General features: G+C 45.3%; 1 protein-coding gene across 2 annotated transcripts in view; it reads right to left on the reverse strand.

The window, feature by feature from the left end:
• Nucleotides 1–11,738: 11,738 nt before the first annotated feature.
• Nucleotides 11,739–27,179, reverse strand: part of CDK18 (cyclin dependent kinase 18) — a 48,599-nt gene continuing 33,158 nt past the window's right edge. For both annotated transcript variants that reach the window (XM_021003105.2, XM_021003106.2), the window contains 11 exons: nucleotides 26,718–26,832; nucleotides 26,347–26,441; nucleotides 25,755–25,817; nucleotides 22,521–22,644; nucleotides 22,259–22,379; nucleotides 18,681–18,778; nucleotides 18,275–18,380; nucleotides 17,556–17,598; nucleotides 16,951–17,041; nucleotides 14,610–14,687; nucleotides 11,739–13,970 (listed from right to left, as the gene is read on the reverse strand). In XM_021003105.2, the coding sequence (XP_020858764.1) occupies nucleotides 13,936–13,970; nucleotides 14,610–14,687; nucleotides 16,951–17,041; nucleotides 17,556–17,598; nucleotides 18,275–18,380; nucleotides 18,681–18,778; nucleotides 22,259–22,379; nucleotides 22,521–22,644; nucleotides 25,755–25,817; nucleotides 26,347–26,441; nucleotides 26,718–26,832 (969 nt within the window). In that variant the 3' untranslated portion in view covers nucleotides 11,739–13,935. The remainder of the gene's footprint in view (nucleotides 13,971–14,609; nucleotides 14,688–16,950; nucleotides 17,042–17,555; nucleotides 17,599–18,274; nucleotides 18,381–18,680; nucleotides 18,779–22,258; nucleotides 22,380–22,520; nucleotides 22,645–25,754; nucleotides 25,818–26,346; nucleotides 26,442–26,717; nucleotides 26,833–27,179) is intronic.

The following is a 27,179-nucleotide window of genomic DNA, read 5'->3' on the forward strand; positions in this document are numbered from 1 at the left end:
CACACTCAACTACTGCTTTAAATATATTTAGCCCTAAGGGAAATGACAAATAAGCCAGAGTCTGAGATGAATACTGCTGGGGCACTGTATGCAGAGCACTGCTTGAGAGAGACATTGTGAAGGCACACACCCAAAACCCACAAGTCCTACTCTCCACACCAGAGGCAAGATTTGAACCCAGGTCCTCTGACTCCAAAGCCAGTGCTCTTTACACTGTCCCACACTGCTGTTGTTTGACTGGACAGGACTAACTCTTGGGTCCTCCTCAATTTCAGTTCTTCTTTGACTGTGGTGTTCCATTATTCATAGCCATACAATGTCATTGGAGGAATATTGTTAAAAAGATAAGTGTTTGTTTCGTGGAGTATCTGGGAACAGAGGACTATAGAATTAAAGCTTGAAGGGATCTTAGAAGGCATTTAGTTTAACTGCCTCATTTTACAGATGAGGAAACTGAGGCCAGTGAAGTTAAGTGACTTGTCCAAAGTCACAAAGATAATAAATGACAGAGCCAGAATTTGAACCCAAGTTTTCTGATTCCTTTGAGAAATTATGGATTGCATTTAGAAGGCTCTGTCATGTTCTAGGGTTTGAATGAAACAACAGAATCTGTGTCCCAACAACAGCATCTGGAGAACCTCATCATCTATAAAGAATCTATTATTAACTTTGACTCTGTGTTAGACCTTCACAACAATAGCGAATACCTTTAGCAAGGATATGTCTCCTTGTTTAAGGTTATTTCTGTCATATCTTTCAAGACATTCTGAATCCAGTTCCTGTATGTCCGTGCCACCACATCATTTGAATTGCCTTCCAATAAACATTTATTAAGCATCTACTGTGAGCCAGAAACAGAGCCTTATTTGCATTTACTAGGAAGCTAGCAGGATGTGCAGCAGGAGGGGTTGATGTTAGATATACAAAAAAAAAAGATCCCAACAATGAGGTGAACCACGGATAGAATGGATGCCAACACATATTTCTAAGTGGCTTCAAGGTTTACAACAGCTTTTGTCAGGTCAGTAGCACAAGGAGTCAGAAGACCTGGGTTCAGATGCTGCCTCTGATGCTTACTGTCTATGTGACCTGGGACAAGTCATTTAACCTCTTGGAATCTCAATTTCCTCATCTGTATGTTTTTGGAGATTGGGTTAGTTTTCCAGCTCTACATCTGCATTCTTAGGATTATTATCCTCATTGTAGCAAGGAGGAAACAAGCTCAGAGAGATACAGTTCCTCTGTAGAAATGAGGGAATCAGGGGCAGTGAGGTGGTGCAGTAGATAGAGCACCGGCCCTGAAGTCAGGAGGACCTCAGACCAAACACTTGACACTTCCTAGCTGTGTGACCCTGGGCAAGTCACTTAACCCCAATTGCCTAAAAAAAAAAAAGAGAATCAGACTAGATGATTTCTAATATTTCTTCCAGATCTAATATCCTAAGGACTTATGATCCTTTTCAATAAACCAAGGGAAGTGCTCCCCCCAAATTCCTTTGTGATGTGAGTGTGTCTCTGTGTGTCTATATAATTATGTATCTGTACGTATTAGAAAGGCAGTGTGGCATAATGGATGAAGACCTAGCTGCAGAACTGGGAAGGCATGTGTACAAAGTCCTGCTACTGACACAGAATAGCTGTGTGACCCTGGGCAAGTTATTTAACTTGTTCTTTTTGCTGTTGTTTTTCAGTCTCTTTGTGACCCTGTGGACCATACTATCTGTGGGGTTTTCTTGGCAAAGATAAGGAGTTACTGGAGTGGTTTGACATTGTCTTCTCCAGTGGATTAAGGCAAACAGAAGTTAAGTGACTTGCCCAGGGTCACACAGCTAGGATGTGTATAGGGCTGGATTTGAACTCAGATCTTCCTGGCTCCAAGCTCTACCCACTGAGCCATCTAGCTGCTCCAGTGCTCTAGGCAACTCTTTAAGACTGCAAGTTACAGAGAAGGTACCAACTTGCACTGGTAGAAGGAGTTCCTCCCCTGGGAGTTCCCTATACCAATGAAATCACAGGTTGAGTCCTTACCCTTATTCCTATGCACCTGTTGTCTCCCTCAGGTGTAAGCTCCTTAAGGGGAGATACTATTTCTCTTTTGTCTTTGTATCGGACACACAGTAGGTGCTTAATAAATGCTTTTGGACTGATTGGAATGGATGACCGAGAGATGTTGTGAAACTTTCCTCCAGTGACATCTTGAAGAATAGATTAGACAGCATTGAAATTAGAGTCCAAAATTCTGGATGTGAATCCCAGTGTGGTCACCTGCTGGCTTTGTGTCCCTGGGGAAGAGACTTCACTTTTCAGGTTCCTTCTCTGTAAAATGACAAGCTGGTCAAAAGGGCTTTCCTAGTTCTATACTTCATAAATTGACATAGCAGAAGCCTAATATCTTTACCTTATTCTACAAATGAAGGAAGGGACTCCGGGCGGCATGACCTCTTAGTTGGATGTAACCAGCCTATAGAGAGACAGGGAGGGTCTGGCTTGCACCCTTCCATCTCTGCACAGCTAGCCTTCCTCATCCTTGGAGAGGACTTTGGGGGGAGAGAAAAGCATCAGAGCCAGAAGCGGGGGCTGGGAGAGAGACGTAACCAAGTGCAAGGGATGCTGTGGTTGGTGGGAGCAGAGGAGAAAAAGTAGCAGGTTGTAGAAGCCGAGCCTGGCACTCCATCCGCCCGTGGCATCTTTGCCCAAGTGAGGAGAGAAACGGAGCCAGCCTGGTAGTGAGGTGTCATTCCTGCTGCGCTGCCAGCTGCCTTGGCTGGTGGGGTCAGGAATCGCTGGAAGCCCATCTGGTTTTTACTGGAAGGGGAAGAAAGGCAGGGAACAGACAGTCCTAGGTCCTGGGTCCTATCCAGGATGGGAGGGAGAGACAGAGAGAGAGAGAGAGAGAGAGAGAGAGAGAGAGAGAGAGAGAGAGAGAGAGAGAGAGAGAGAGAGAGAGAGAGAGAGAGAGAGAGAGAGGGAGGAGAGAGACAGAGAGTATGTGTGTGTGTGTTAGCTTATTCTTGCCCTAACTGCTACTTTCTCACAGAACAGCACCCTCTCCCCCACCCCCACCAGGCTTTATATGTTCAACCTCCTACCAAGTCTGCTATAATTCCTCACTTAACTCCTCAGTCACCAAGCTATGAGTAACTACTCCCTTCTCCAATCTCTCTTATCTTATCACTGATTGGACATCTGTCTTTATTGAATGACTCTGCACGACCCCATTTGGGGTTTTCTTGGCAAAGGTACCGGAGTTGTTTGCCATTTCCTTGTCCAGCTCATTTTACAGATGAGGAAACTGAGGCAAACAGGGTGAAGTGACTTGCCCAGGATCACACAGCTAGTAAGAGTCTGAGGCCAGATTTGAACTCAGGAAGATGAGTCTTCCTGGCCCCAGGTCCTGTGCTCTATCCACTGTGCCACCCAGCTACTCTTCCTATAATTTGTATTAGAATTCATTGTGTATTTGTCTCATCTCCACAAATCCTGTTAGATTGGAAACCCTTAGAGGTCAGAGATAATCTTGTTTCATCTTTGAATGAAATAGTGCCTGATTATCCAGTACTTGATAGTAGGTACTTGATAACCAGAGATTCACAGAGTCTCAGGGATGGTTGCAACCTCAGTGATCATCTGGTCCAGGGGTAAATGTTTTAGAACCAGCTCTTTGAGGGAAAATGCACCTATAACTCACTTTTAAGTTGAATCTACATTTTCTCCATCACTTTCTTAAATCTAGACAAATGAGAAAACAATACATTGAGCCCTGATTTGTATTGTTCACTGATTTCTGAGGTGTAAATGCTCACACTGAAAACGTAACAATTGGCTTTTGCAAACCACTTTGAGTTGGCTTCAGCACAACACTGATGTTCCATCCCATACCTGACCAAGAATCCCCTCCACATCATTACCAATACGTTGTTATTTGGTCTCTTGCTTGAAGACCTCTAGTCAGGGGAACCCACTACCACCAAGACAGCCTGTTCAACTTTTGATTGGCTTTGTTATTAAGGTTGGGGGTCTGTCTGTCTGTCTATCTATCCATTCATTCATCTATTTATTTCGTCTGTTTGTTTTATCTGTCTGTTTATTTTGCTTTTGATCCAATGAGCCCAAATCTGGTTCTGTCTGTGTATTTTGCTTTTGATTCAATGAGCCCAAATCTGGTTCTCTGTCACTTCTCCTCATGGACCATTAGTTTTTCCCTCTGGGGCCAAGCATAATCAGGCTAATCCATCTTTTGTAAGACAGCCCTTCAAATACTTGAAGATGGCTCATCTAAGTCTTCTCTTCTTCAAACAGTCAGTCAACAAGCATTTATTAAGTGCTTCCTATTTGTCAGGCACCTGTGCTGAGTGCTTAAGATACAAATAAGGGCCTGAAGGAACTCATGTGTTAATGGAAGAGACATCATACAAAAAAAATTGTATGTACAAAATAAAGTATGAGTAAAAAGTAATAGAAGTCATTAGTAGTGGGGGAGGATGGGGAAAGCACTCCTGCAGAAGATGGGATTTGACCTGAGTCTGCAAGGAAGCTAGGAGGTAAGAAGGGAGAGCACTCCAGATAGGGGGGAAACAGACAGTGAAAAGGTGGAGAGTTGGAGTATTATGTCTGAGAAGCGGCAAGAAGGGCAGTGTTGCTGAATCACTAAGTATGTTTTGTTGTTCAGTTGTAGCCAACCCTTCATCACCCCATTGGGGTTTTCTTGGCAGAGATACTAGATCAATTTGCCATTTCCTTCTCCAGCTCATTTTACAGATGAGGAAATTGAGGCAAACAGGGTTAAGTGACTTGCCTAGCATCACATAGCTAGGAAGTGTCTGAGGCCAGATTTGAACTCATGAAGATGAGTCTTCCTGACTTCAGGTTCTACACTCTATCCACTGTGCTACCTAGATGCCTCATTAAGTAGGTAGAGACAGGTAAAAAGCAAAATTTGGAAGGTAAGAAGGGGCCAAGTTATGAAAGGCTTAACATCTTTAGTTTCTCCCACGAATGCATGTTATCAGATATTCTCCCAATCTTGGTCACCCACTTTTGGTTGCCTCCTAGCTTGTCTTCCCATATTGCAGTGCCTCCAAATGAACACTACTGCAGATGTCACTTGACCAAGGTAGAGGTCCAGTGGAACTATCAACTTCCATATTCTAGACACGCTGCCTTTCTTAGTGCAGCACGGGATAAATAGATTCCTTTCTTGGCTTCATGTCACCCCATTGATTCATGTTGAGCTTTCAGTCTGTTATGAACTGACAATAAGACAATGACAAATTAGATGTAAATCAACTGCTGAAATTGATTTTTTGAACCTAAGTGTAAAAGTTTACATTCATCTTTGTTAAATGTCATTTTATTGGATTTTTCTCATCTTTCTAAACTGTTGAAATCTTTTTAGATCCTTACTCTATCATTCAACGTTAGCTATTCTTTCCAGCTTTGCATCATCTGCAGATTTGACAAGCATGTCCTTTATGGTTTCATTGAAGAAGTGGTGGCTATATTTTGTCTCCTACCTCCATGTATTTGCATAGATCCTCTCACATGTCTAGAATACTTTTCCTCATCATTTCCAACTTTCGGAATGTTTGTTTTTCTTCAAAGCTCATGTCAGTTGTCACCATTTTATGAAAGCTAGAGTGATTCAAGAATGAAAGACAAACAACAGATGGCAGATCTTATCAGTATATACAGATCTCATCAGCTCCCAAGTACTTAATTATCATTATTGGAAGATGATTTTTAGTTTCATTTGTTAAGCCCTCTCTCTTGATCTCTACTCTTGCATCTCCAACTGCCTATTAAACATCTTAAACTGGATGTCTTATAGACATCTTTAATTCAGCATGTGCCAAACTAAACTCATTTTTCCACCTAAAACCTTCTCTCTTAATAATGTCCCAATTACTGTCAAGGGTACCACCACCCTTCCAGTCACTAAGGCTTGAAACCTAGGCCTTTTAATATCCTCAACTCTCTACTCTCTTACCTCATATATGCAATCTGTTGCCAAGTCCTGTTGATTTTATCTTTGTAACATCTTTCACATATACCCTCTTTTCTCTTCTGACATTGCCATCTGGGCAGTCACATCACTGACCTTACCCCTTATCATTTATGAGCTTTCATATGTAGTGCTGCAGATAGAGCACCAGGCCTGGAGTCAGGAAAATCCAAGCTCAAATCTAGCTTTAAATCCAGCCACACTTACTAGTTGTGTGACCCTGGGCAAGTCATTTAACCTCTGTTTGCCTCAGTTTCCTCACCTGAAAAATGGAGACAATAATAGCACTCAGTTGGGTTGTTGTGAGGATCAAACAAAATAATAATTATAAAATAATTACAAAGTTAGCATTATACAAAGTTAGCTATTATATTATTGTTGTTGTTATAGTATGTTCTCTTAGGTGGATTTGCACAGCCTTAGATTATGGCAATAAGAGGATGGATGATTAAGTGTGGAAGAGATTCCAGGGTGGGATGGGACATTAGTCTTAGGAAATGACTATGGAGCTGGGCCAGGAATATCCTGAGACTTGAACCCAGGTACCTTGAATTGCTAGCTTTGCCCTTTCTCCGGCTGGTACAAGCTTCCTTGATAGAGTAACACAGCAGTGCTAGACTCTAGCACCTACGGCCTTGCAAGGGACTCCCCAGGGCACAGTGGTGTAGACACTTTTCTAGGGTCATAAGCAGGAGTCTGAGGCCTAAGACACATTGTCTGATAGTACCCTCTACTAGGGGTGTGCTGAAGCCAGCTCTAACCCCCGTGAGAGAGCCAACTGTTGAACTCTTCAAATCAGGGCTTAATTCATTGTTTTACTGATTATCTATGCTCAAGAAAGTGATGAAGAAAATATTAACAATGCAGACTAAATGGAAAAGTGTGTCTGATATACATTTTTTCCTGGAGACCCGGTTGTTAAACATTTACAAGCATACCCCATCCCTGCCCAGTGTCAGTGAAAGGTAAGATGATGTAGGAGATAGAGGGCCAAGAAGACCTGGGTTCAGGTCCTCAGTGTTCTAGGCAATTCTCAGAGACTAAAGGAGCTGTCTTTTGTAGGTAGAGGAATTTCCTCCTTTGGGAGTTACAGTATCAATGAAGTCATAGGTCCAGTCCCTAGCCTTGTTTGAATGAGGCTGTTACCCCTTCCCCCCATCACTTAATACCCAATGCCCTTTTTGAGGCTATTCTCAACATAGAAATTGAAATCGACTGCATCAAATCTCTCTTCCCTCCAATCCAGGCTCCACAAATGTCTGAATATCACTGTCACTTTTTAACTCTAGAAAAGATAGGGTCGGGGGCAGCTAGGTGGTGCAGTGGATATAGCACCGGCCCTGAAGTCAGGAGGACCTGAGTTCAAATCCGGCCTCAGACCAAACACTTGACACTTACTAGCTGTGTGACCCTGGGCAAGTCACTTAACCCCAATTGCCTTAAAAAAAAAAAGAAAAGATAGGGTAGTCTCTAATTGTTCGTAGGATGAAACACAAACTCCTTAGCCGGACATCCAGCCTGCTCTTCCAGCCTTTTCCTATTCCTCCTTACCTCATACATGCTATATTCCTGCCCATTGGACTGAGTGCTAGCCTTGGAGTCTGGAGGACCTGAGGTCAAATTTGGCCTCAGATACTTAATTGTGTGACACTGGGTGAGGAAGTTGGCTTCTGTCTTCTGCTTCTTCATCAGATTCCTCATCCAATGGGAATAATAAGCATATCTACCTCCTAGGGTTGTTTGAGGATAAAATAATAGTGGAAAGTGCTTTGCAAATGTTAAAGCACCATATAAAATGCTAGTTCTGACCATCATGTCATCATTACTACCACCACCATCACCACTACTAGTTCTTCTATTACTAGTAATACCATCACCACCACTACTACCATCAATCACTACCACTATCACTACTACTACCACCACTACCACCATTAGTTCTTCTACTACTACCATCACCACCAACACCACCACTACTAGTTCTTCTTCTACTACTACTACTACTACTACTACTACTACTACTACTACTACCATCACCACCACCATTACTATTACTCCCATCTATGCATTTACTCACAGCATCATCTATTTATGGAATGGATCACACTCCTTCCCAACTTCCCATTCTTCAGCCCCCTTAAAAAAAGGAACAAAGTCTCTCCCTTTCTTTGAGATTCACCTGAGATGCTACTTTCTTAAAAGTTTCCTCGTTTCCCCTCCCCTATGTGAAAGTGATTTCCTTCTCTCCTTGAGTATCTTCTAGTACTTTGCTTGGACTTATCCTTGTCTTATCTCTTAATTTTTTTTCAAATTAACAAGCATTTATTAAGCACCTACTGTATTCAAGGCATTGGTGATATGAAAGGGAAAAAAAGCCCTCCATTACTCAAGAAGCTTGTACGTCACCCTTCTTTTATTGCTGTTGAGGGCACCATGATCCCCTTAGTCACTGAGATTCATAACCCAAGTCAAAGTCACCTGTGACTATTCCCTTTCACTGCCAAGTCCTGTTGATTTCTTTCACATTTCTCAACTATGTTCCATTCACCCTACTTACATGGCTCACCCTACATCAGACCTTCATTAATTCTCCTCTGGAATATTTCATTCTTGCAGAAAAGACTGTCTTCTCCCGGAGATTGCCTCCTTTATCATCCTCATTCTCCCACTTATCTTCAGTCTCTCCTTATCTACTGGCTGCTTCCCTAATGCCTACAAACATCCCCATGTCTCCCTCATCCTCAAAAACCCCTCACTTGATCCACCCATCCATCTTTGCTATCATCCTCTGTTTCTTCTCTCTTCAGTGGCTAAACTCCTTGTGAAGGGTGTCTACAATCCATTCACTTCCTTTCCTCTCACTCTCTTTAACTCTCTGCAGTCTGCTTCCAACCTCATCATTCAAGCGAAACTGCTGTCTCCAGGTACCAATGATTTCTTAGTTGCCAAGTCTTTTGATTCTCATCCTTCTTGATCTCTCTGCAGCCTTTGACACTGTTGAATATCTATTCTTCTCCTTGATACTATCTTCTTTCTGGGCTTTCTGAAGCTCTTCATTAGACTGTGAGCTACTTGAGGACAGATACTTTCCCCCCCTTTTCTTTGTATCCCCAGAATGCTTGGGACATAGTAGGTGCTTAATAAATGCTTATTGGCTTAATGGTTGAATGATTTGACTCCGGGGGTTTTTGCTTGGTCCTGCGTTGTTTAATATTTTTATCAATAACTTAGATGAGGGCATAGACAGCAGTCCTTTCAGATTTGCAGTTGACACATAACTGGAAAGGATAGCCAATACTCAATAACAGGATCACAATTCAAAATGATATTGACATTAGGCTAAATCTAACAAACGGGAATTTTAAAATCTTGCTTTTAAGTTTAAAAAAAATCAGTTTCTCAAATACAATATTGTAGAGGCATAGCTAGACATCACAATTCAGCTGAAAAAGAAAAAGATTTTTTTTTAATGGATTGCACACTCAGTATGACTCAGTGGTATGTAATGGTAGCGAAGAAAGCTGATTTGGTGTTGGTCTGCATTGAGATGTAGTTTCCAGGACGAGGGAGATAATAGTCTATACACTTCCTTGGTCATAACCATATCTATATTGTGTTCAGTTCTGGTTTTCATGTTTTAGGAAAGAGTCTTGGATAAACTAGAGTGTATACAGAGGGCAATGAAGACTGGGAAGGGCCTCAAGTTCATGACATTTGAAGATTGCAGGAAGGCATTTGCCATTTTCCTTTTTTAACAACAGCCAATCTACTAGATATGAGGTGGTACCTCAGAATTATTTTAATTCGCATTTCTCTAATTAGTGATTTAGAGCATTTTTTTCCCCATGTGGACATCAATAGCTAATTTCTTCCTCTGAAAACCATTTATCAATTGAGGAATGGCTCTTATTCTTGTAAATCTGACTCAGTTCTCTCTCTCTCTCTCTCTATATATATATATATGTATGTATGTGTGTGTGTATATATATATATACACACACATACATACATATCTTAGAAATGAGACCTTTATCAGAGAAACTTGCTGCAAAGATTTTCCACCCAATTTCCTGCTTCTCTTTAATTTACCTGCACTGATTTTGTTTGTGCAATTTTTAAAATTTCATATAATCAAAATTGTCCCTTTTACCTCCCGTGAACCTCTCTATTTCTTGTTTCATTACAATTCTTCTGATTGGGGACATTTCTAACTGAGAAGAACCAGCAAGAACTTCATAACTATTTCCAAATATTTGAATAAGCCATAAAACCTGGAAGAGAGATTAATATTGTTCTGCTTAGCCCCAGAGGGAATAATTAGTAACAATGGGTGGAAACCACAAAGAGGCAAATTTAGATTTTTTGCAAAGGGGAAAAAAAACCTAATCTACTTGTGAATAATTATAGAATCATCCAAAGATGGAATGGGCTGCCTCAGGAAGTGGGGTATTTCCCCTTCACTAAAGGTCTTCACACCAAAGCTGGAAGACCCCTTGGAGAGGGGATCTTTAGTCAGGTAAGGGTTGGACTGGATGACCTCTGAGCCTCTATGACTATGTAATATCTTCTTTGCTTCCAAGCTCTTCCTTCTTCTATCTATACAACATACATCTGCCACAATGACTTTCCTAAGGTCTGACCACCTCAGCAACCTCGGCTTAAAAACATTCGGTGGCTCTATCACCCCTTGTATAAGCTACAATGTTTTTTTTTGCTTGGCTTATGAGGCTCCATAATCTGGCTTTAACTTCCATTTCTAGCTTCATTTCACATCACCCCCACTTCCTTCTCAGGTGATGTTCCAGCCAAACTGGACTCATTTCCCAAATTCGACATTCCATTTACCACCTCTGGGCTTTTGCTTAATCAAACACACTTCCTCCCTCCTCCCCCAACTCCTCTCAGAATTCTCATCTACCAATGAGAGAGCATTAGGGCAGTGGAAAGAGTACTGGGTTTGGAGCCAGGGACTTTTAGTTCAAATTCCAGTTCTGCTATTTAATATCTTCATGACCTCAGGCAAGTTACTCTTTAGGCCAAAATTTCCCAATCTATAAGATGAAGGGGTTGGGCTAGGTGTCTAAGGTACCTTCCAGCTCTGATCCTTCAAAGTTCAGTGGGAGTGTCACATCTCTTCAGTTGTTCATGCTCTCTCATCTCACATTCCCCTGTATTTATCTATGTTCTTTTTTCATGAGTAGAATGTAAGCTCCTTGAAGGCAGGGACTATTTAATTTTTGTTTTTCTATCCCCAATACTTGGTAGACAGCCCTGTACATAGTAGAAACTTAATAAATATTTGTTCATAGACTATGTGGAAAGAGAGAAATGAATACCAGGTAGCTGGAGGAAAGAGAGGTGTCATGGTATAATGTAAGAAGCACTGGGTTCTGGTGTCTTCAGGACCCGGGTTCAAATCCCAGCTCTGACACTTATGACCTGTATGCCCTTGGGTAAATCACTTAACCTCTCCTGGGTCCAATTTTCCTCAGCTGTAAAATGAAGCAGTTGGCTTAAATGACCTCTTAGGTCTTCTATGACCCATCCCCCCTAATATCATAAGCCATTTGTGCTGTCTACCCTCCCCTATTAGACTGTAAGTTCACTGTAGGTCCAGGGCCTATCCTAACCCAACCCTTACTCATCATTGCTACTGAATTAATGGCCTTCATACAATGAACAGTGACCCAGAACCTGCTGCTTCTTGCTTTCCAGTTTCCCAAGCCATCACACCCACTTCAGACTTGATGATTTATTTCTGGCCCTTTGCTTGGTTGCATTCACAATACAAGGTCAAGGTGTCAGGGAACCCTCTTTGTAGAAGAGGCCTTGGGATATACAAAAATCAAACTCTCTCTTCATTAAAATAAAAAAGATAACAATGCCTGCATAGACCCTGACACCCACCCATGCTCTTCACACACTCATATACCTTTCCCCTTTCTTTGGAATCAACCTGCTAAAAAGAATCACCTTGTCTTCAAGGGATCATTGGCTTCTTTTTGTACAATATGTGTTAAATAGATTATCTGTCTTTGCACTGAGTCACAGGACAGGAGACAGGACGTTCACAGTACAGTTCAGGGAGGGAGGGGGGAAGGAGTAGCCCCCAGGTCCTCTTTCTGGGGAGAAGCAAGGCAGGAGAAACATGGCTCAAAAGGGTTGGTCCTTTGGTGGAGCAGGGGGTTGGTGATGGGAATTCAGGGATAAGGAGTGTGGTTCTCAATACCTCATGTGGCACAGAGGTGGGATGATATAAAGTATGTCCCTGGAATTAGAGGTGCAGAGAATGAAAGAGAAAGAGAAAGAATGGACTGGGGAAATGGGAAGGGGGAGAGGAGGATAGTGCATCCCTGGCACAAGGTCTATTTACCCCTTCTAGAAAAGTGTTCCAAGTTTAGGTGGCTCTTGGGGGGAAATAATTGGCCTCAGTGGCAGGGAGGTGTTAGAAGGAATAGGCAGGACCCTTTCATAGAGAATACTCCCAGGTTAGGAAAATCTTTCTTCTTCCCATGACCTTGGCTTTTGTATTGGCCCCATGACTGCTCCCTGTCCATGACCATCCGCTGGGGCAGACTTGTACATTGAAGATGGTCAGGGGCTTAAAGATAGCACAGCACCCAGAGATGACTTGGTGCTATGACCAGGTAGAGTAAGACTGGATATTGCAGGATAGAATAAGCTAATAAGGGGTGATGGCCCAGAAGGGACCCTGGCTCTAATGGACACAGAGAGCAGGATTAACCTGGTTTATTCCTGCTCAGTCCCCTGTCAGCAGACGGGGGTAGGGAGCAGGTAGGATCAGATACTCATATTCTGATGCTGAATATACATAGGGCTGTTGAGAAAGGAAGTAAAAGATGGCCCACAGGGGACAAGGCCAATGGAAGGAGAAAACTTCCTGGGAATGAGTTCTCTCCCACCTTTCATTTTGAGGAAGTTTCATTCAAACTCAGTGGTGCTGGGGTGGAGTGGGCAGGAAGAAACAGGCACCACCAGGGCAGGCCTTGCTATATTTGGTATTAGAGGGAGGTGCCATCCAGTGGAGGCCGCTGGGCACTATACCCTGTCAGGGTAATAGGGCTACCAGAAAGGGGGAAGCAAACAAACTTGGAGGCAGAGTTACCAGAGCCCAGTGCAGGGGGGGATGGGGCAGGAAGGACAAGGGATTTAGGGGTGCCCAGGCACTGAAACCCTGCTGTCATGGCTAGGGGTATCAGCTCCCCCCAGGCTGGAGAGAGAAGCTGGTGGGGGTTAGGAAACAAGGACCTTTGGCACAGAGACAAGTGCCCAGGATTTTAGGGTCCTGGGGAGGTTAGAACATCCCTTTCTTTAACTGTAGGAGGATAAAAGAAACAGAACTATCAGGGATTAAGGGAAGCTATTCCGTGCCTCCCACAGAGGCTGGCGAGGAAGATGCCAATGAGCCAGCAGGGGTGTGCACACAGTTGGCCCTGCTTGCGTCAGGGGCACCAGCCAAAATCTGCCTGGTCAGAGAGGCTTTGTGCAAAGCAGCCTCCAACCCAGGAGAGGTGTGGGATATGGGCCAGCCAGTGCTCCATCTGGGATATTCCATCTTCCCCCAGCCTGAGCAGATGGAAGAATCCTGGCACATCCTTTCTTGCCTGCCAGGCTGGAGCTTGGGTTACCCACCTTTAAGATAGCCTTGCAAACCACAGTGCTCAAGCCCCAGGGGCTGGGGAGAAGGAGCTGGGGGTGGAGCCAGGACTCAGAGCCCCCCCGGAGAGGTTTTCTGAAAGGAAGGGGAGGGGCCACACCAGCAGCCAACAGGGCTAATGGACTTCTCTCCCATGCCGCTGGGGCCCCCGGTCCTCTCAAGACAACTCTAGGTCCCCAACCCCAGCCCCGGACAGTTGTGCTGGGCGTGTCTCATCACTTTCATGGCTTTTGGTGTGGGGATAGGGACATCTAGCTCAGAAGATGCTTTGCCTTCGGCTCTTCCCACGGCCTGAAAGACAGAGTAGGGGAGAGAAACAGAGGGTAAAGTCAGCAAAGAACCCGGATTCAGGAAAATGAAAACTTACTTCTCAAAATGAGAACCCAGACCCTGGGACGAGGGGGTATGGGCAGCCAATTGGATCTCTGTTAGTGAAGGAGAAGAAGGGAAGATAATGTGCTCCAGGAACTATCCAAGGGCACTGACCTCTCTAGAGGGCTTCGGGGATCAAACTAACAAGAATATCTCAAGATCAAGCGATCTCCTCCAAAGGTAGTTTCCCAACCCGGCAATCCAGAGGGGCTCTGGCGTGTCTACTGGCAGGGGCGTCTCACTGTATCCTTGTTAGACAGTATCAGATCAGGAGCCCTACAGGGTGGGGTTCGCTCTGTCAGGGGAGGAGAGCTTGTTTTGGAGCCAGCACAAAGAGAAACTGAGGAAAGGACGAGCAGGCGGAAAGAGTTGGGAAATGAGAGGAGGGAAACCAACCCACTCCCTACTCCCCATTAGATGGACGGGGAGGCTACATAGGGTCCACTCTGCCTCCAGACAGAGTATTCCCAGAGCCCTAGGCATTGACTGAAACATATCATGGATCACAATTGCCCCCTGGGTGGGGAGCAGATCTGGGGGAGGAATAAGGTACATTACCTGACTGCTGGAAGGATAGGCCCCGGTAACCTGGATCCTTCTGGAGCTGAATCTCCTTCAGAGAGAAGATAGAGGCAGCTGTGGGGTGACAAGAGACAGAAGAAGGATGGAAGGAACAAGAAGAGAGGGAAGGGAAGACAATTAGCATTTATATAGCACCTACTGTATGCCAGATATTACACTGAGTAATTGGCAAATATTATCTGATTTGAAACCTGGTAGGTAGGTTATTATTATCCCCATTTTGCCAATGAGGAAACTGAAGCAAACAGAGATTAAGTGACTTGCCCAGGGACACACAGCTAGTAAGCGTGTGAAGCAGGATTTGAACTCAGGTCTTCCTGACTCCAGGACCAAAGCTTTGTGCACTATGGCGCTACCTAGCTGCCTAGAGCACAGGCAGTCAGTCTCACAAAGCTGACTAGACCAGAAAACATCCCTAGCTCTGCTTCCGGTGGGCACCTAAGTCTGTTTCTACCTCTAGGCCTCATCAACAAGTGGTTACTAAGCACCTACAATGTGCTGGAAGCTACAGCTTATACTCACCTAAGTGTGAGAATCCTGTCCTTCAGGGAGCTTATGCCACGTATATAGCTCATTGCACAAATCTAGGGCTGGAATTGCCTTTAGAGGTCTGGTCTGACTCTTTCATTTTGCAAATGAGCACAGTGAAGTTGAGGGAGGGGAAGGGACGAGGGGATGCCTGTGCCCACTGATGGAAGTATCCCAGCACATTCTCTCTTGCCTTATCTTCCAGCTTGGTTGGCCAGGCTGGAAATAGGGGCATTCGTCTTTAGGTAATCTTTATCAACCAGGGAGGTACAGCTCCAGGGTCTGGAGAGAAGGTGGCAAGGAGCCAGGGCACAGAGGAGCAGGGTACAAAGGCCAGAGATGACCCTGCCCACATCCAGCGCCGGTCCTAGGTCTTAGCGTAAAGTACTTTGTGGATGGAGAGAGAGAAAAGTGAATGTGAATGTGAGCTATGAACGATTCCTCTTGGAAAGTAAAGGCTGAACTCAAACACAACAAAGAATAACTGCTTGGGAAAATATAAATAAATATGGTGGGGAAGCTAGGTGGCACATGGCTAGAGCATCAGCCCTGAAGTCAGAAGGACCCGAGTGCAAATGTGGTATCAGATACTTACTAGCTGTGTGACCCTGGGCAAATTACTTAACCCTGATTGCCCCCCCCAAAAAAAAATAAATATGGAAAGATTTATGTAGAAAAAATGGTAAATGAAGGACACAAAACTGGTGAGCATATACACCAACTATAGAAAAGGAAAAGAGAGAAACAAACTCTAGGGGAAAGGAAAGAGACAATGGAAAGAGATCAGATGGAAAAAAGGACCTGAGAAGTTTGTTACAGATTTGTATGATTATGGTCATTTTTTTAAACCTGAAAGAGTTTCAAATGTAAGTAAAATTGTTTTTATTACTATTTGAAGTTAAATTCATAATGAATACAAATTAAGAAGTACAGAGAAGAGGGCAGGTGTAGAATAGGGACTAGAGAGAGCTGACCTCAGATAGAGGGAGACCCAGGGTTAGGTTTGACCTCTGGTCCACAGTGGGTCCCTGGGTAAGTCACTTGGCCACCTGGTATCCTGCCTCCCCCCAGCCAACCCCTCTGGCGCCTCTGTAACACAGTGGTCCTCCAAGGATGCCCTTCAGAACTTTGTAGGGAATTTTGCATATACTGAAATGCATTTGGTTAGGCTGAATTGCATTTTTTCCTTTCTTTCTTCTTAAAAAATCTTCCTTTACAAAGGATGGATTGCTGGGGAGGAGAGGAGGGATTTTTTTGGAAGTGAAGGCAATGTGAAAAACAAAATGCATCAACATCAGGGCTTAGGACATGTCCAGCACACAGTAGGTATTTAATAAACACGTGTTGATTAACAGATCATTAGAAATGAGACAATTTTTTTTTAAAGTGAAAGGATGTCAGACAATGAGTCCATTCCTTACATTTTACAATTAGAGAAACTGAGGCCCAGAAAAGGAAAGTGACTTGCTGGAGGTCCCATAACTAGTAACAGAATGAACTAAAGTTTTGGCTTCCAGTCCATCGTTTTTTCCACGATGACATCCTGGCTCCTGACACAGAGTCTTGTAGGCCCTTATAGGATCATGAATTTAGAGCCAGAAGGCCACCGAGTCTGACGACCTTTTTCTTTTTAAATAGATGAGGAAACTGAGGCACAGAGCAGTTAAATGACTTGCTTATGGTCACATGGCTGGCAAGTATCTGAGACAGGATTTGAACCCAAGTCTTCCTGACTCAAAGTCCAGTGTCCTGTCCAGTCTGCCATGAAGACTTCTCTAGACCCACTTACTGTCAGGGAGCTGATGCACACGCTCCCCCAGGGAACCAAAATAAGGGTGTCTCAGGGCTTCCTCTGCTGATATCCGGCTCCTGGCTTCATACTGAAAAGCAAAGGATCAGAGATATAAGAGGAGCTGGAATGTTGGGAAGGATGGCAATCAGGGGGCAGCAGCGACAAAGGTGGAGAGGTCTCAATGTGCCCAGAGAAAGGAGACAGATGGGATCAAAGATTTTCTGGGAAAGAATTCCACCCCTAGGCTGTGGACCACAGGATTCAAAGCATGAAGGGACCTTCAACGTCATTTAGTCCAATACCCTTGTTTTATAGACAAGGAAGCTGAGTCCCGGAGGGGACAAAGACCTATCTATGGTAGCAAGTAATGGATCAGGTCTCTCGACTCCACATTTAGAGCTCTTTCCACTACTGCCTCCCATCAGAGACCCATATACTGAACCCTGGTGGTCCAAGAGGACAGGGAGGATATTCCATGGAATGAGAAGGATGAGACCCAAAGGAGTCAGTGTTTAAGGCCACAGGACCACCACCAAGCTCTCTGAAGTTTCAGGTTTGGCTTGCCTGCTACTTTTGGACCCCAACGTCAGGAGGCCACTCACCAGGAGGAGACTGGTAAGAAGGTCAATGCCATCTGTGTCCAACCTGTAACACAACAATGTCCAGAAGTTGGGGGGGGGAAGCGGGGAAGAGTCAGCTGGCAGAGGCCCTGTCCACCCACCACATAGCCTTATGGCAGCGGAGAGGGATATAGGACCTAAGGCTCAGACTATACCCGTGTCTACCTAGGTGCCAGAATCATCGACTCAGTTGGAGGGGATTTCGGAAGTCATTGAGTTCCATCCCCAGGTGAGGGATGAATCCCCTCTACAACATATAGTTATCCAGTTTGAAGACCTCCAATGATGGGAAGCTCACCACCTTAATTTTTAGACAGCTGATTTCTGACTTCTAATTGTTAGGTTCTTTCTTATGCTGAGCATATATCTGCCTCTCTGCAGCTCTTACTCATTGACCAATTGGTCAATGACAAAGATTATATATGCTGGGGAAGGATGAAGATACTTGGGTCTAATTTCCTGCTATAGCATGATAGTTTAACTGGACTCTGTATCTATCTACATCACAGGGTTGGTGTCATCATCCTGCATTAGAATATAAGCTCTTTGAGGGCAAGGACTGCGTTGCTTTCTCGTATTTCCATCCCCAATGCTTGTCACAGTCCTTGGCGCACAGGAAGCACATAATAAATACGTTATCTATTTATCTCTTGATCTATCATCTCACAGAAGGAAGGGCAGGGCTTGGGTTGTATGGGTACCTGGGAGCATGGTTGATGAGCGGCTGGGGTTTGTACCGGGGAAAGTTGTAGTTTCGGAATTCGGGGAGGGATGTCACTCCTGGCCAGGTCTCTTCCGTGGGGGTCCCTAAAGAGATGACATGACAGGGAAAAGAGAGGCATGGGGATTGGTTGCTACAAGGAAGAGGGCAGGGCCAAGGCGGCCCAAGTAGAGAGGACTAGAGGGTCAGGAGGTAGAATACAGAAAACTCTATGGAATCCCCCAATCCTTCAGAGATTGTGCCGAGAAGGGGACCCGGGTCTGAGGGGTGAGATCCCACAAAGACGACCCTCGTCTCTGCTTGGGGGTGGAGCTGAGCCCTTCATTGAAGGCCTAGGCTGAGGTGCCCTCTGGTGGTGAGAGGCAGATAGTAGACAGGGCACTCACCAAGCAGGCGGAAAATAAGGTGCAATTCTTCCTTGACAGTGGAGCCAGGGAAGATGGGCCTTCCAGTGGCCATCTCGTAGTGGATGCAGCCCACACCCCTGTGAGGGACAATTAGGGAGGCAAGTCACTGGAGCCGGGCCTGAAGGAGCCCAGTTTTCTCCCTGGGGAGGGCAGGGGAGCCATCACAGAGGTCATCCTTTCTACAATAAACCACACTGAACCAAGTGATTCCTGTGGGATGGGGACGTGCGGCAGTCAGGGCAGAGAGATGAATTCCTTCAACAGTCATCCCATTAAGCACCAATTCTGTGTAGTCCTCTTCCCTCGTGCTCAGTGCTTAGGGAGGGATGGGAGTGAGACGGGAGATGGGGAGTTTAGCTAAAACACAGTTCCTACCCTCAGGGGGCTTACAGTCTACTGATGTTAATTACCTATGTGACTTTAGGCAGGACATTTAATGACTCTTTGCCTACTTTACCCATTGGACTAGACAGCCTTTAAATCCCTCCCGGCTCTAAATCTTGGATCCTCATTCCTAAATCTGGCCTATAGTAAAGATAAGCCATCAACATCATTTTTTTACAGCCCTCTTATCACAGTGGCTGTTCCAAATCTTCTATTCTCTCCTCAAGCTTCCCATGGGTCCTCTTAACTCCACCTTCTCACCTCATACTTCAATGAAAAAATCCAGGCCACTCTCCCACAGGTTCAACTCCTCCTCTTCTCCTCATATCACATCCCTCTGACATCATCTTCCACCTTCTCCTCCTTTACTCCAGTCTCTGATGAAGAGGTGTCCCTTCCTTTGGCTAAGGTCAACTCTTCTTCACGCACTCTCAGTCTCCTCCCTTCCAATCTTTTCCACCAAACTGCCTCCACCATCAGCCCCATTCTTTCTCTAATCTTCCATCCTTAGGCCTATCCTAAACCCTTCCAAGATCCTACCATCCCCTACAGCTATCATCCTATATGTCTTCTTTCTTTTTCATCTAAACTCCTTCAAAAAGTCATCTACCTTTGGCATGTCCACCTTCTCGTCTCCCAGTTTCTTCTAGACTCTCTGCAACCTGGGTTCAGTCCTCATCATTCAAATGAGGTTGTTTTGGATGAAAGTCACACATAATTGCCAAATCTAAAGGCCTCTTCTCAATCCTCATCCTGCTTGACCTCTCTGCAGCATGTAACCCTGTCGGCCACCAACTCTTTCTGGACTTTCCCTCCTCTTTAAGGTTTCAGGACACTGTTTCTCTCTCTCTCTCTCTCTGTCTCTCTCTCTCTCTCTGTCTCTCTCTCTCTCTCTCTCTCTCTCCCTCCCTCCCTCCCTCCCTCTCTCTCTCTCTCTCTCTCTCTCTCTCCCTTTTGCCTGTCTGAGTCTCTTTGTTAATTACCTTTACCTTTGCTGGCTCTTCATCCATGTCATTCTCATTAACTGTTGAGTATACCTCAAGGCTCTGTCCCAAGTCCTCTTCCCTTCTTTCTTTCTCTGCTTTCTCATTTGGTGATCCCATCAGCTCCCATGGATTCAACCGTGACCTCTATGCTGATGATTCCTCCTGTAGACTTACATATTTAGCCCTAGTTTCCCTGCTGAGCTTCAGTCATCAATTATCAACTGACCATTACCAGCTGGGTGACCCCAGGCAAGTCACATAACCTGTTTGCCTCAGTTTCAGCATCTATAAAATGAGCGGGAGAAAGAAACGGCAAACCACTCCAGTATCTTTGCCAAAAAAGCAACTCAAATGGGGTCACAAAGAGTCGGACAGAACTGAAATAACTGAGCAACAAAACTGAATATTTCCAAGTAGCTATCCAACAGAAATTACAACTTGACATGTCCAAAACAGAGATCATCACCATTCTTCTCAAATCCATACCTCTTTTTAATGTTCCCATGTCTGTTGAAGGCACCACCATCTTCCAGTCACCCAGATTCACAACCTCAGAGTTATCCTGGACTCCTCATTCTTACTCACTCCATATATGAAATTAGTTGCCAAATCTTATCATTTCCATCTCCATAACATACTTCCACATATGTCCTCACACAGTCATCACTCCTAGGTGTGGACCTCCTCACCTTTCTCCTCCAGTGTCTCCTAATTAGCATCCCTTCCTCAAGTCTCTCCCACTCCAATATATCGTCTATACAGCTGCCAAAATAATTTTCCAAAAGGTACAAGTCTTAGCCCACTACCCTCTCTCTACCCACCTCCCTCACCATCCTACCAAATAAATTTCAGTAGCTCCCTATTACCTCCAAGATCAAATATAAAACCCCCTGTTTGGCTTGCAAAGCTGTTCATAACCTGGCCCCTCCCTCCCTTTCCCATCTTCTTACCCTTGTCTCCCCTCTATGCACTCTATGATTCAGCCATATTAACTGCTCCTCACGCATCGAGGTCTTTTCCCTGGTTGTCTCCCATGCCTGCAATGCTTTTCCTCCTCACTCGGCCTTGTAAACTCCTGGGTTTCCTTCAAGACGTAGATTAAATGCCACCTTATGCCGTAAGCCTTCCCTGGTACCAGCTGTTAGTGCCTTCCCCACCATTTACCCTGAAAGTATCTTGTATGTGCTTATTCACATGCAGGTTGGCTCTTCTGTTAGAATGTAAGCTCCTTGAGGGCAGGGGCTGTTTTTGTCTCTGCTTTATATCCCCGGTGCTTAGCATGAGGCCCAGCATATAGTTAATGCTTTTAAGACGCTTACTGATAGACTCATTGAGTGAATAAATTAATTAGGTGAGAGACAAAAAGACCTAGTGGATAGAGTGCTGGACTTGAAACCAGGAAGGCCTTGAATTCAAATCCTGACTGCTTCTTATTAGCTGTGTAACTCTGGGCAAATCTTTTAACCTCTCTGAGTCTGTTTCTTCATCTGTTCAAAGGGAATAGGGATACCCTTGTTTGTCCCTTCCAGTTGATTCTATAATCTGGGTTCTGACGTGTACTGACTGTGTGACCCTGGGCAAGTCACATCTTCTTCTTCTTTTTTTTTTTTAAGGCAATTGGGGTTAAGTGACTTGCCTAGGGTCACACAGCTAGTAAGTGTCAAGTGTTTGGTCCGAGGCCGGATTTGAACTTGGGTCCTCCTGACTTCAGGGCCAGTGCTCTATCCACTGCCCCACCTAGCTGCCCAAGTCACATCTTCTAAATGCCCCAGTGCTCTTTAAGAACGGAGGAAGTTAGTGGAACAATGGATAGAGCGCTGGGCCTGGAGTCAGGAAGATAGGAGTTCAAATCCAGCCTTAGACATTTACTAGGGGGCAGCTAGGTGGTGCAGTGGATAGTGTGCCGGCCCTGAAGACAGGAGGACCCGAGTTCAAATCCGGCCTCAGACCAAATACTTGACACTTACTAGCTGTGTCACCCTGGGCAAGTCACTTAACCCCAATTGCCTAAAACCAAAAACCAAAAACAGACACTTACTAGCTGTGTGACCCTAGGCAAGTCACTTAGCTGCTGTCTGCCTCAGTTTCCTCATCTTTAAAATGGAGATAATAATGGCACAGATTGAGGTTCCCCCTCCCCAGACCCCTGAAGGCCCCTTCCCCTTCTCCCCTCCTACTCTTACTTACCACATATCGATGGGGGTGGAATACTCTGTGGAGCCCAGCAGGACATCAGGGGGCCGGTACCAAAGGGTCACTACTTCATTGGAGTAGGTCTTGGTGGGCACTGACTTGGCCCGGGCCAGGCCTGAGGACAGAGGTGTAACTAAATGGTCTGACAGAGACACCCTCTGCTGTGCCTGAGTAACCCATCCCCATGCTGCCACATGGCCCAGATCGAGGCCACGGGGGACCTGTCCCCTCACCCTGGCTGGCTCCTTGCCCTCACCGAAGTCTGCCAGTTTTAGCTCTCCCTTCTCGTTGATGAGCAAGTTCTGGGGCTTCAGGTCCCTGTGGAGGATCTTCCGTCGGTGGCAATAGGAGAGACCCCGGAGCAGTTGGAACATAAAGACCTGAGGAGGGTGGAGAGGGTGGAAGGTGATTATTATAAAAGTCCAGTCTGGCAAGCGCAGCAGTCTCTTGGGGGAAAGTGAGTCATACGGTGTCCATGGATGGGCGTGAAGAGAAGGAAAAAAACATGAGCCCTGGGAGAAACCAGCTGGCCTCTCATCCACCCTCTGCCTGGCCCTGGGTGTTTTCTGCAGCGGTCAAGGTCAGGAAGAGGGCCCATCTTTGGGAGCTCCAGCAGCGGTGATTCCAGGATGTGTGGAGGTGAGGAGAGTTCCTGGCACAATATCACCCTCCTCCTCCTCCTTGCTGACATTTATACAGAGATTTAAGGTTTGCAAAGCACTATTTATACATAACCTGATTTGAGCCACTCAGGGGAAGGGTGGATAGATTGAGTGTTGAATCTAGAGTCGGAAAGACCCGAGTTTGAATCCTGCCTCAGGCACTAGCTGTGTGACTCTGGACAAGTCACTTCACCTTGACTAGCCTCAGTTTCCTAATCTATGAAATGGGGATGATAATAATAGCGCCTAGCTCCCAGGAGGTTTATGAGGACTGAATGAGATAGCACATGAAAAGGGCTTTGGCAGGGAGGCATCCAGCAATGAGCCATTAAGTTCTTACTATGTGCCAGGAGACATGCTAAGCTTCGCATGCCCTAAAGTGCCTTTAATTGCTAGCTGTCATGATTCTTATTGTTTGATTCTGGCAACAACCCCGTAAATTAAGCATTGCGGTCATCATTATTCTCATTTTGTAGATGAGGAAACAGAACGAGAAGAGTTGCGTGACTTGTCCGGGGTCCTCTGAGGCAGAACTCAGGTCTTCCTGACTGCAAACACAGTACTCTCAGGCTGTGCTGCTTCTCCACATGAGACCAGGATGGGGCAGACCAGTGTCTGAGAGCACAGGGTGGAAATGTACAAGTCAAGGCTGCTCGCAAGTGAAAGAGACCCGCTGCTTTAAAAAAAAAAAAAAGCCCTAACTAAACACACAAAACCCTATCTACCAAGTGAAGGACGTCTCTTTCACAGGAGTCCCCTTAGGAGGCTGCAAATTTATTTCAAAGTTCTGGTTCTTGCTGCAATCACTTTGGAAAATCCTTGGGACTCCTTCTCAGCATATTCTTTTGAATATATTCAGTAGTGGCAAATCTTTCTACTCTGAAGGAGGGTTTTTTTCCCTCTCTCTCTTTATGGAAAAAGAAAAAGAAAAAAGTAAAAAATCATGCAGCTCCAGGTTGGGTGATGGTAGTAATAACAATAAGAATAAGCATGTATATAGCATCTACTGTATGCTAGGCACTGTGCTAAATGCTTTATAAATATTATTTCATTTGATCCTCACAATAACCAGGGAGTTAGGTGTTATTGGCATTCTATTTTACAGTTAAGGAAACTGAGGCAGAAGTTAACTGACTTACCCAAGGTCACACAGCTAGTGTCTAATATGAACTTGGACATTCCTGACGCCAGACCTAGCATTCTACCTACCACACCACCCAACTTCCCCAAGACACTCGGGTGTTGTGAATAAGGTAAGTAATCTTACTGGGTGTCCAAAGTTTGTGTCCAAAATGAGCTAAGACTACAAAGCAAAGGACCATTTTTTTCCTGTTCTGTTTTGTTTTGTGCACATGACAGCCTGGCAAATGAGAAGAGTGCATGGGGACAGGAAGACTACCAGGGTTCTAAATCCTCTTTCTGACAACTATTAGCTGTGAGCCTGGGCTTCTGCTGACTTCCATTTTCTCATGTGTAAAAGTGGTGTCCTAACCCCTGTATTACCTACGTCTAGGGTTGTTGAGAGGGTTAGAGGAGAAGAAGGCATACTAAGGGCTCTGGGAACCTTACATGTTTGCAGATAAATGTTAGTTACTATTATTAGTAGGGCAGCTAAGTTGCACCATAGTGCACAGAGTGCTGAGCCTGGGAATCAGGAAGACTCATCTTAATGAGTTCAAATCTGGCCTCAGGCACTTACTAGCTGTGTGACCCTGGGCAAGTCACTTAATTCTGCTTGCCTCAGTTTTGTCATCTGTAAAATGAACTGGAGGAAAAAAATGGCAAACCACTCCAGTGTGTTTGCCTAGAAAACCCCAAGCGGGTCCCAAAGAGTTGGACATGACTGAAACAACTGAACAGCAACTATTATCCTAGGGCGTGTAAGCAGCTCTAAGTGCTGTTCCTCATAGAGCTGAAGCAACCACAAAGCTGGAATGTGAGTGGAGCTTCCCCAAGGGATGGCTCAGATGGGGACAACACTTATTTGGCTTTATAAGCTCTGGCATACTATATCAGTTTGTTTTCAAAAGTCTGTCTTTCAGGGCAGCTAGGTGGCACAGTAGATAGAGCACGGCCTTGAAGTCAGGAGGACCTGAGTTCAAATCCGGCCTCAGACCAAACACTTGACACTTATTAGCTGTGTGACCCTGGGCAAGTCACTTAACCCCAATTGCCACCCCCCCCCAAAAAAAAGTCTGTCTTTTAAGGGAAGGCTTAAAGGAACTGATGATCACATAACATATCCACAGCGATGGCAATAATAGAAGTGAAACCAAAGGCCGTTGTAATGGCCAGTCTTGGAGAAGAGAGGAAGAAAGGCAGCTCCTTCCTGTCAGTAAAGAGGTGGGGGACGATGGGTACAGAGTGCTGCATATACTGTCAAGCAAAATGGATGGACAGTACTTAACTTCCTTTCTTTGTTACAAGGATAACTGGGTACGAAACAAGGGTAACTGGACGTGACTGGAAAGGACTGATAAACAAAAGCCATCAGTGGATGTTAAAGAAGAAAATTAATGGGATTATTAATAGTAAAAGTACAAAAGTGGAAGGGGACAAATTCAATCAGGTGCAATTGCTCTATTCCTTAGCTGCTTGCAGAGAATGTACTCTGGGGAAGGAGTGTTGGGGTGTTTGTTGGGTTTGACATCTAAATCGAAACAAAATATTTCAAATCTTTTAAAAGCCAGTCTTTGACTGTAGGTGCATCTCTTGTATGTGTCAGGCTAAGTACTGGTTGGAGGCTGCTGCTGCAGAGTCTTCTTCCTGCCTTCCCCAGGGGCCTGCTTTGGTGAGGTCTGGGCCTGGGGTCAGGCTGGGGTCCTCACCTTGACATTGTGCATGCTCATGAGGTTTCCACAGTGGTCCAAGTAGTGCTTCAAGTCGCTGTCCTAGAACACAGCACCTGGCTTGTACCCACTCCACAACAGTCAGAAGGACCCTGGCACCCCAAGCTCCAGGGTGGAAGGCCTTGGCTAGGCAGAGCCTGGTTGGGGAGGGGGCTGGAATACTGGGTCCTGGACCTGCCTCATCTCCAATCCCATCATATCATTCTATAGCCTGGAAGATGTGAGACCCTGTAGAGCTAAAGATTAAAGGCTCTCCCAGCCAAGGTCAACCAAGAGGAAAGAGACAGGGGTAGGGGTCTATGAAGGAAGATAATTTCTTCCTTCTTTCTTTCCTTCCTTCCTTCCCTCCTCCCTCCCTTCTTCTCTTCCTGTTTTCCTTTCTTTCTTCTCCTCTCCCTTCTTTCCTTCCTTCCTTCCCTCCTCCCTCCCTCCCTTCCTTCTTCTTTTCCTATTTTCCTTTCTTTCTTCTCCTCTCCCTTCTTTCCTTCCTTCCTTCCTTCCCTCCTCCCTCCCTCCCTCCCATCCTTTCTCCCTTCCTTCCCTCCTCCCACAAGACCCAGTTCTGTCTTACCAAGTACTCAAAGACAAGGGTGAGGGATCGTTCCGTGTGGATCAGGTCGTGCAGGGTTACAATGTTGGCGTGTTTCAGGTTTTTCAGCAGTGACACTGTAAGGAGATGAGCACATTTGGGTCCTCTAGGTCCCATGCCACTCTTTTCCCCCTGGGATCTTCCCTGGGCTTAGAGAATCCTTACTCTGTCTCAGGACTCAGCCATCCCATCACTCCCACCTTCTCTTGGGGGCACAATGCCAACTCTTACTCTCCTACCACCACAGATGTCCCTCCCATGTCACAAGGTGACATAGCATGATGCCCTGGGGTGAGAGGTCTCAGTAGGGGCCCTGGCGATGAGGTGAGTCATCTAGCCCCAGGTGCTTATACCCTCCCGGATGGCGGTGCAAGGAGCACCCTCCTCGTGCTCTAGTCGGATCTCCTTCAGGGCCACCAGGTTCTCAGTGAGTTTGCTTCGCCCTTTGAAGACGGTGGCATAGGTGCCCTGGAAACAACCAAGGCAAATTCAGGTCCTTGCCCTTCCTGCCAGCTGTGACATCGGATTAGAATTCATAGCCCCTCTTTCCATGCTTTACCTCCAGGATGATAGAAAACAAACCCACAGGATACAAGAGTTTGGTCCCAGCTGGGCCACTGGCACCAAGTCAAGCATTATCAGATAGGGCAAGTTTTTTGTTTTTTAAATCAAGATCTCTTTTGCTAGACATATACCCCAAGGAAAGCAGAGACAAAAAGACTCTCTATACAACAAAATTTTTATAGTAGTACTTTTTGTAGTAACAGAAGACTGGAAGCAAAGTCAATACCCAGTGACTGGGGAGTGGGGAAACA

The sequence above is a fragment of the Phascolarctos cinereus genome, unplaced genomic scaffold (genome assembly GCF_003287225.1).
Source record: "Phascolarctos cinereus isolate Bilbo 61053 unplaced genomic scaffold, phaCin_HiC Scaffold_5;HRSCAF=322, whole genome shotgun sequence".
NCBI lineage: Eukaryota > Metazoa > Chordata > Mammalia > Diprotodontia > Phascolarctidae > Phascolarctos > Phascolarctos cinereus.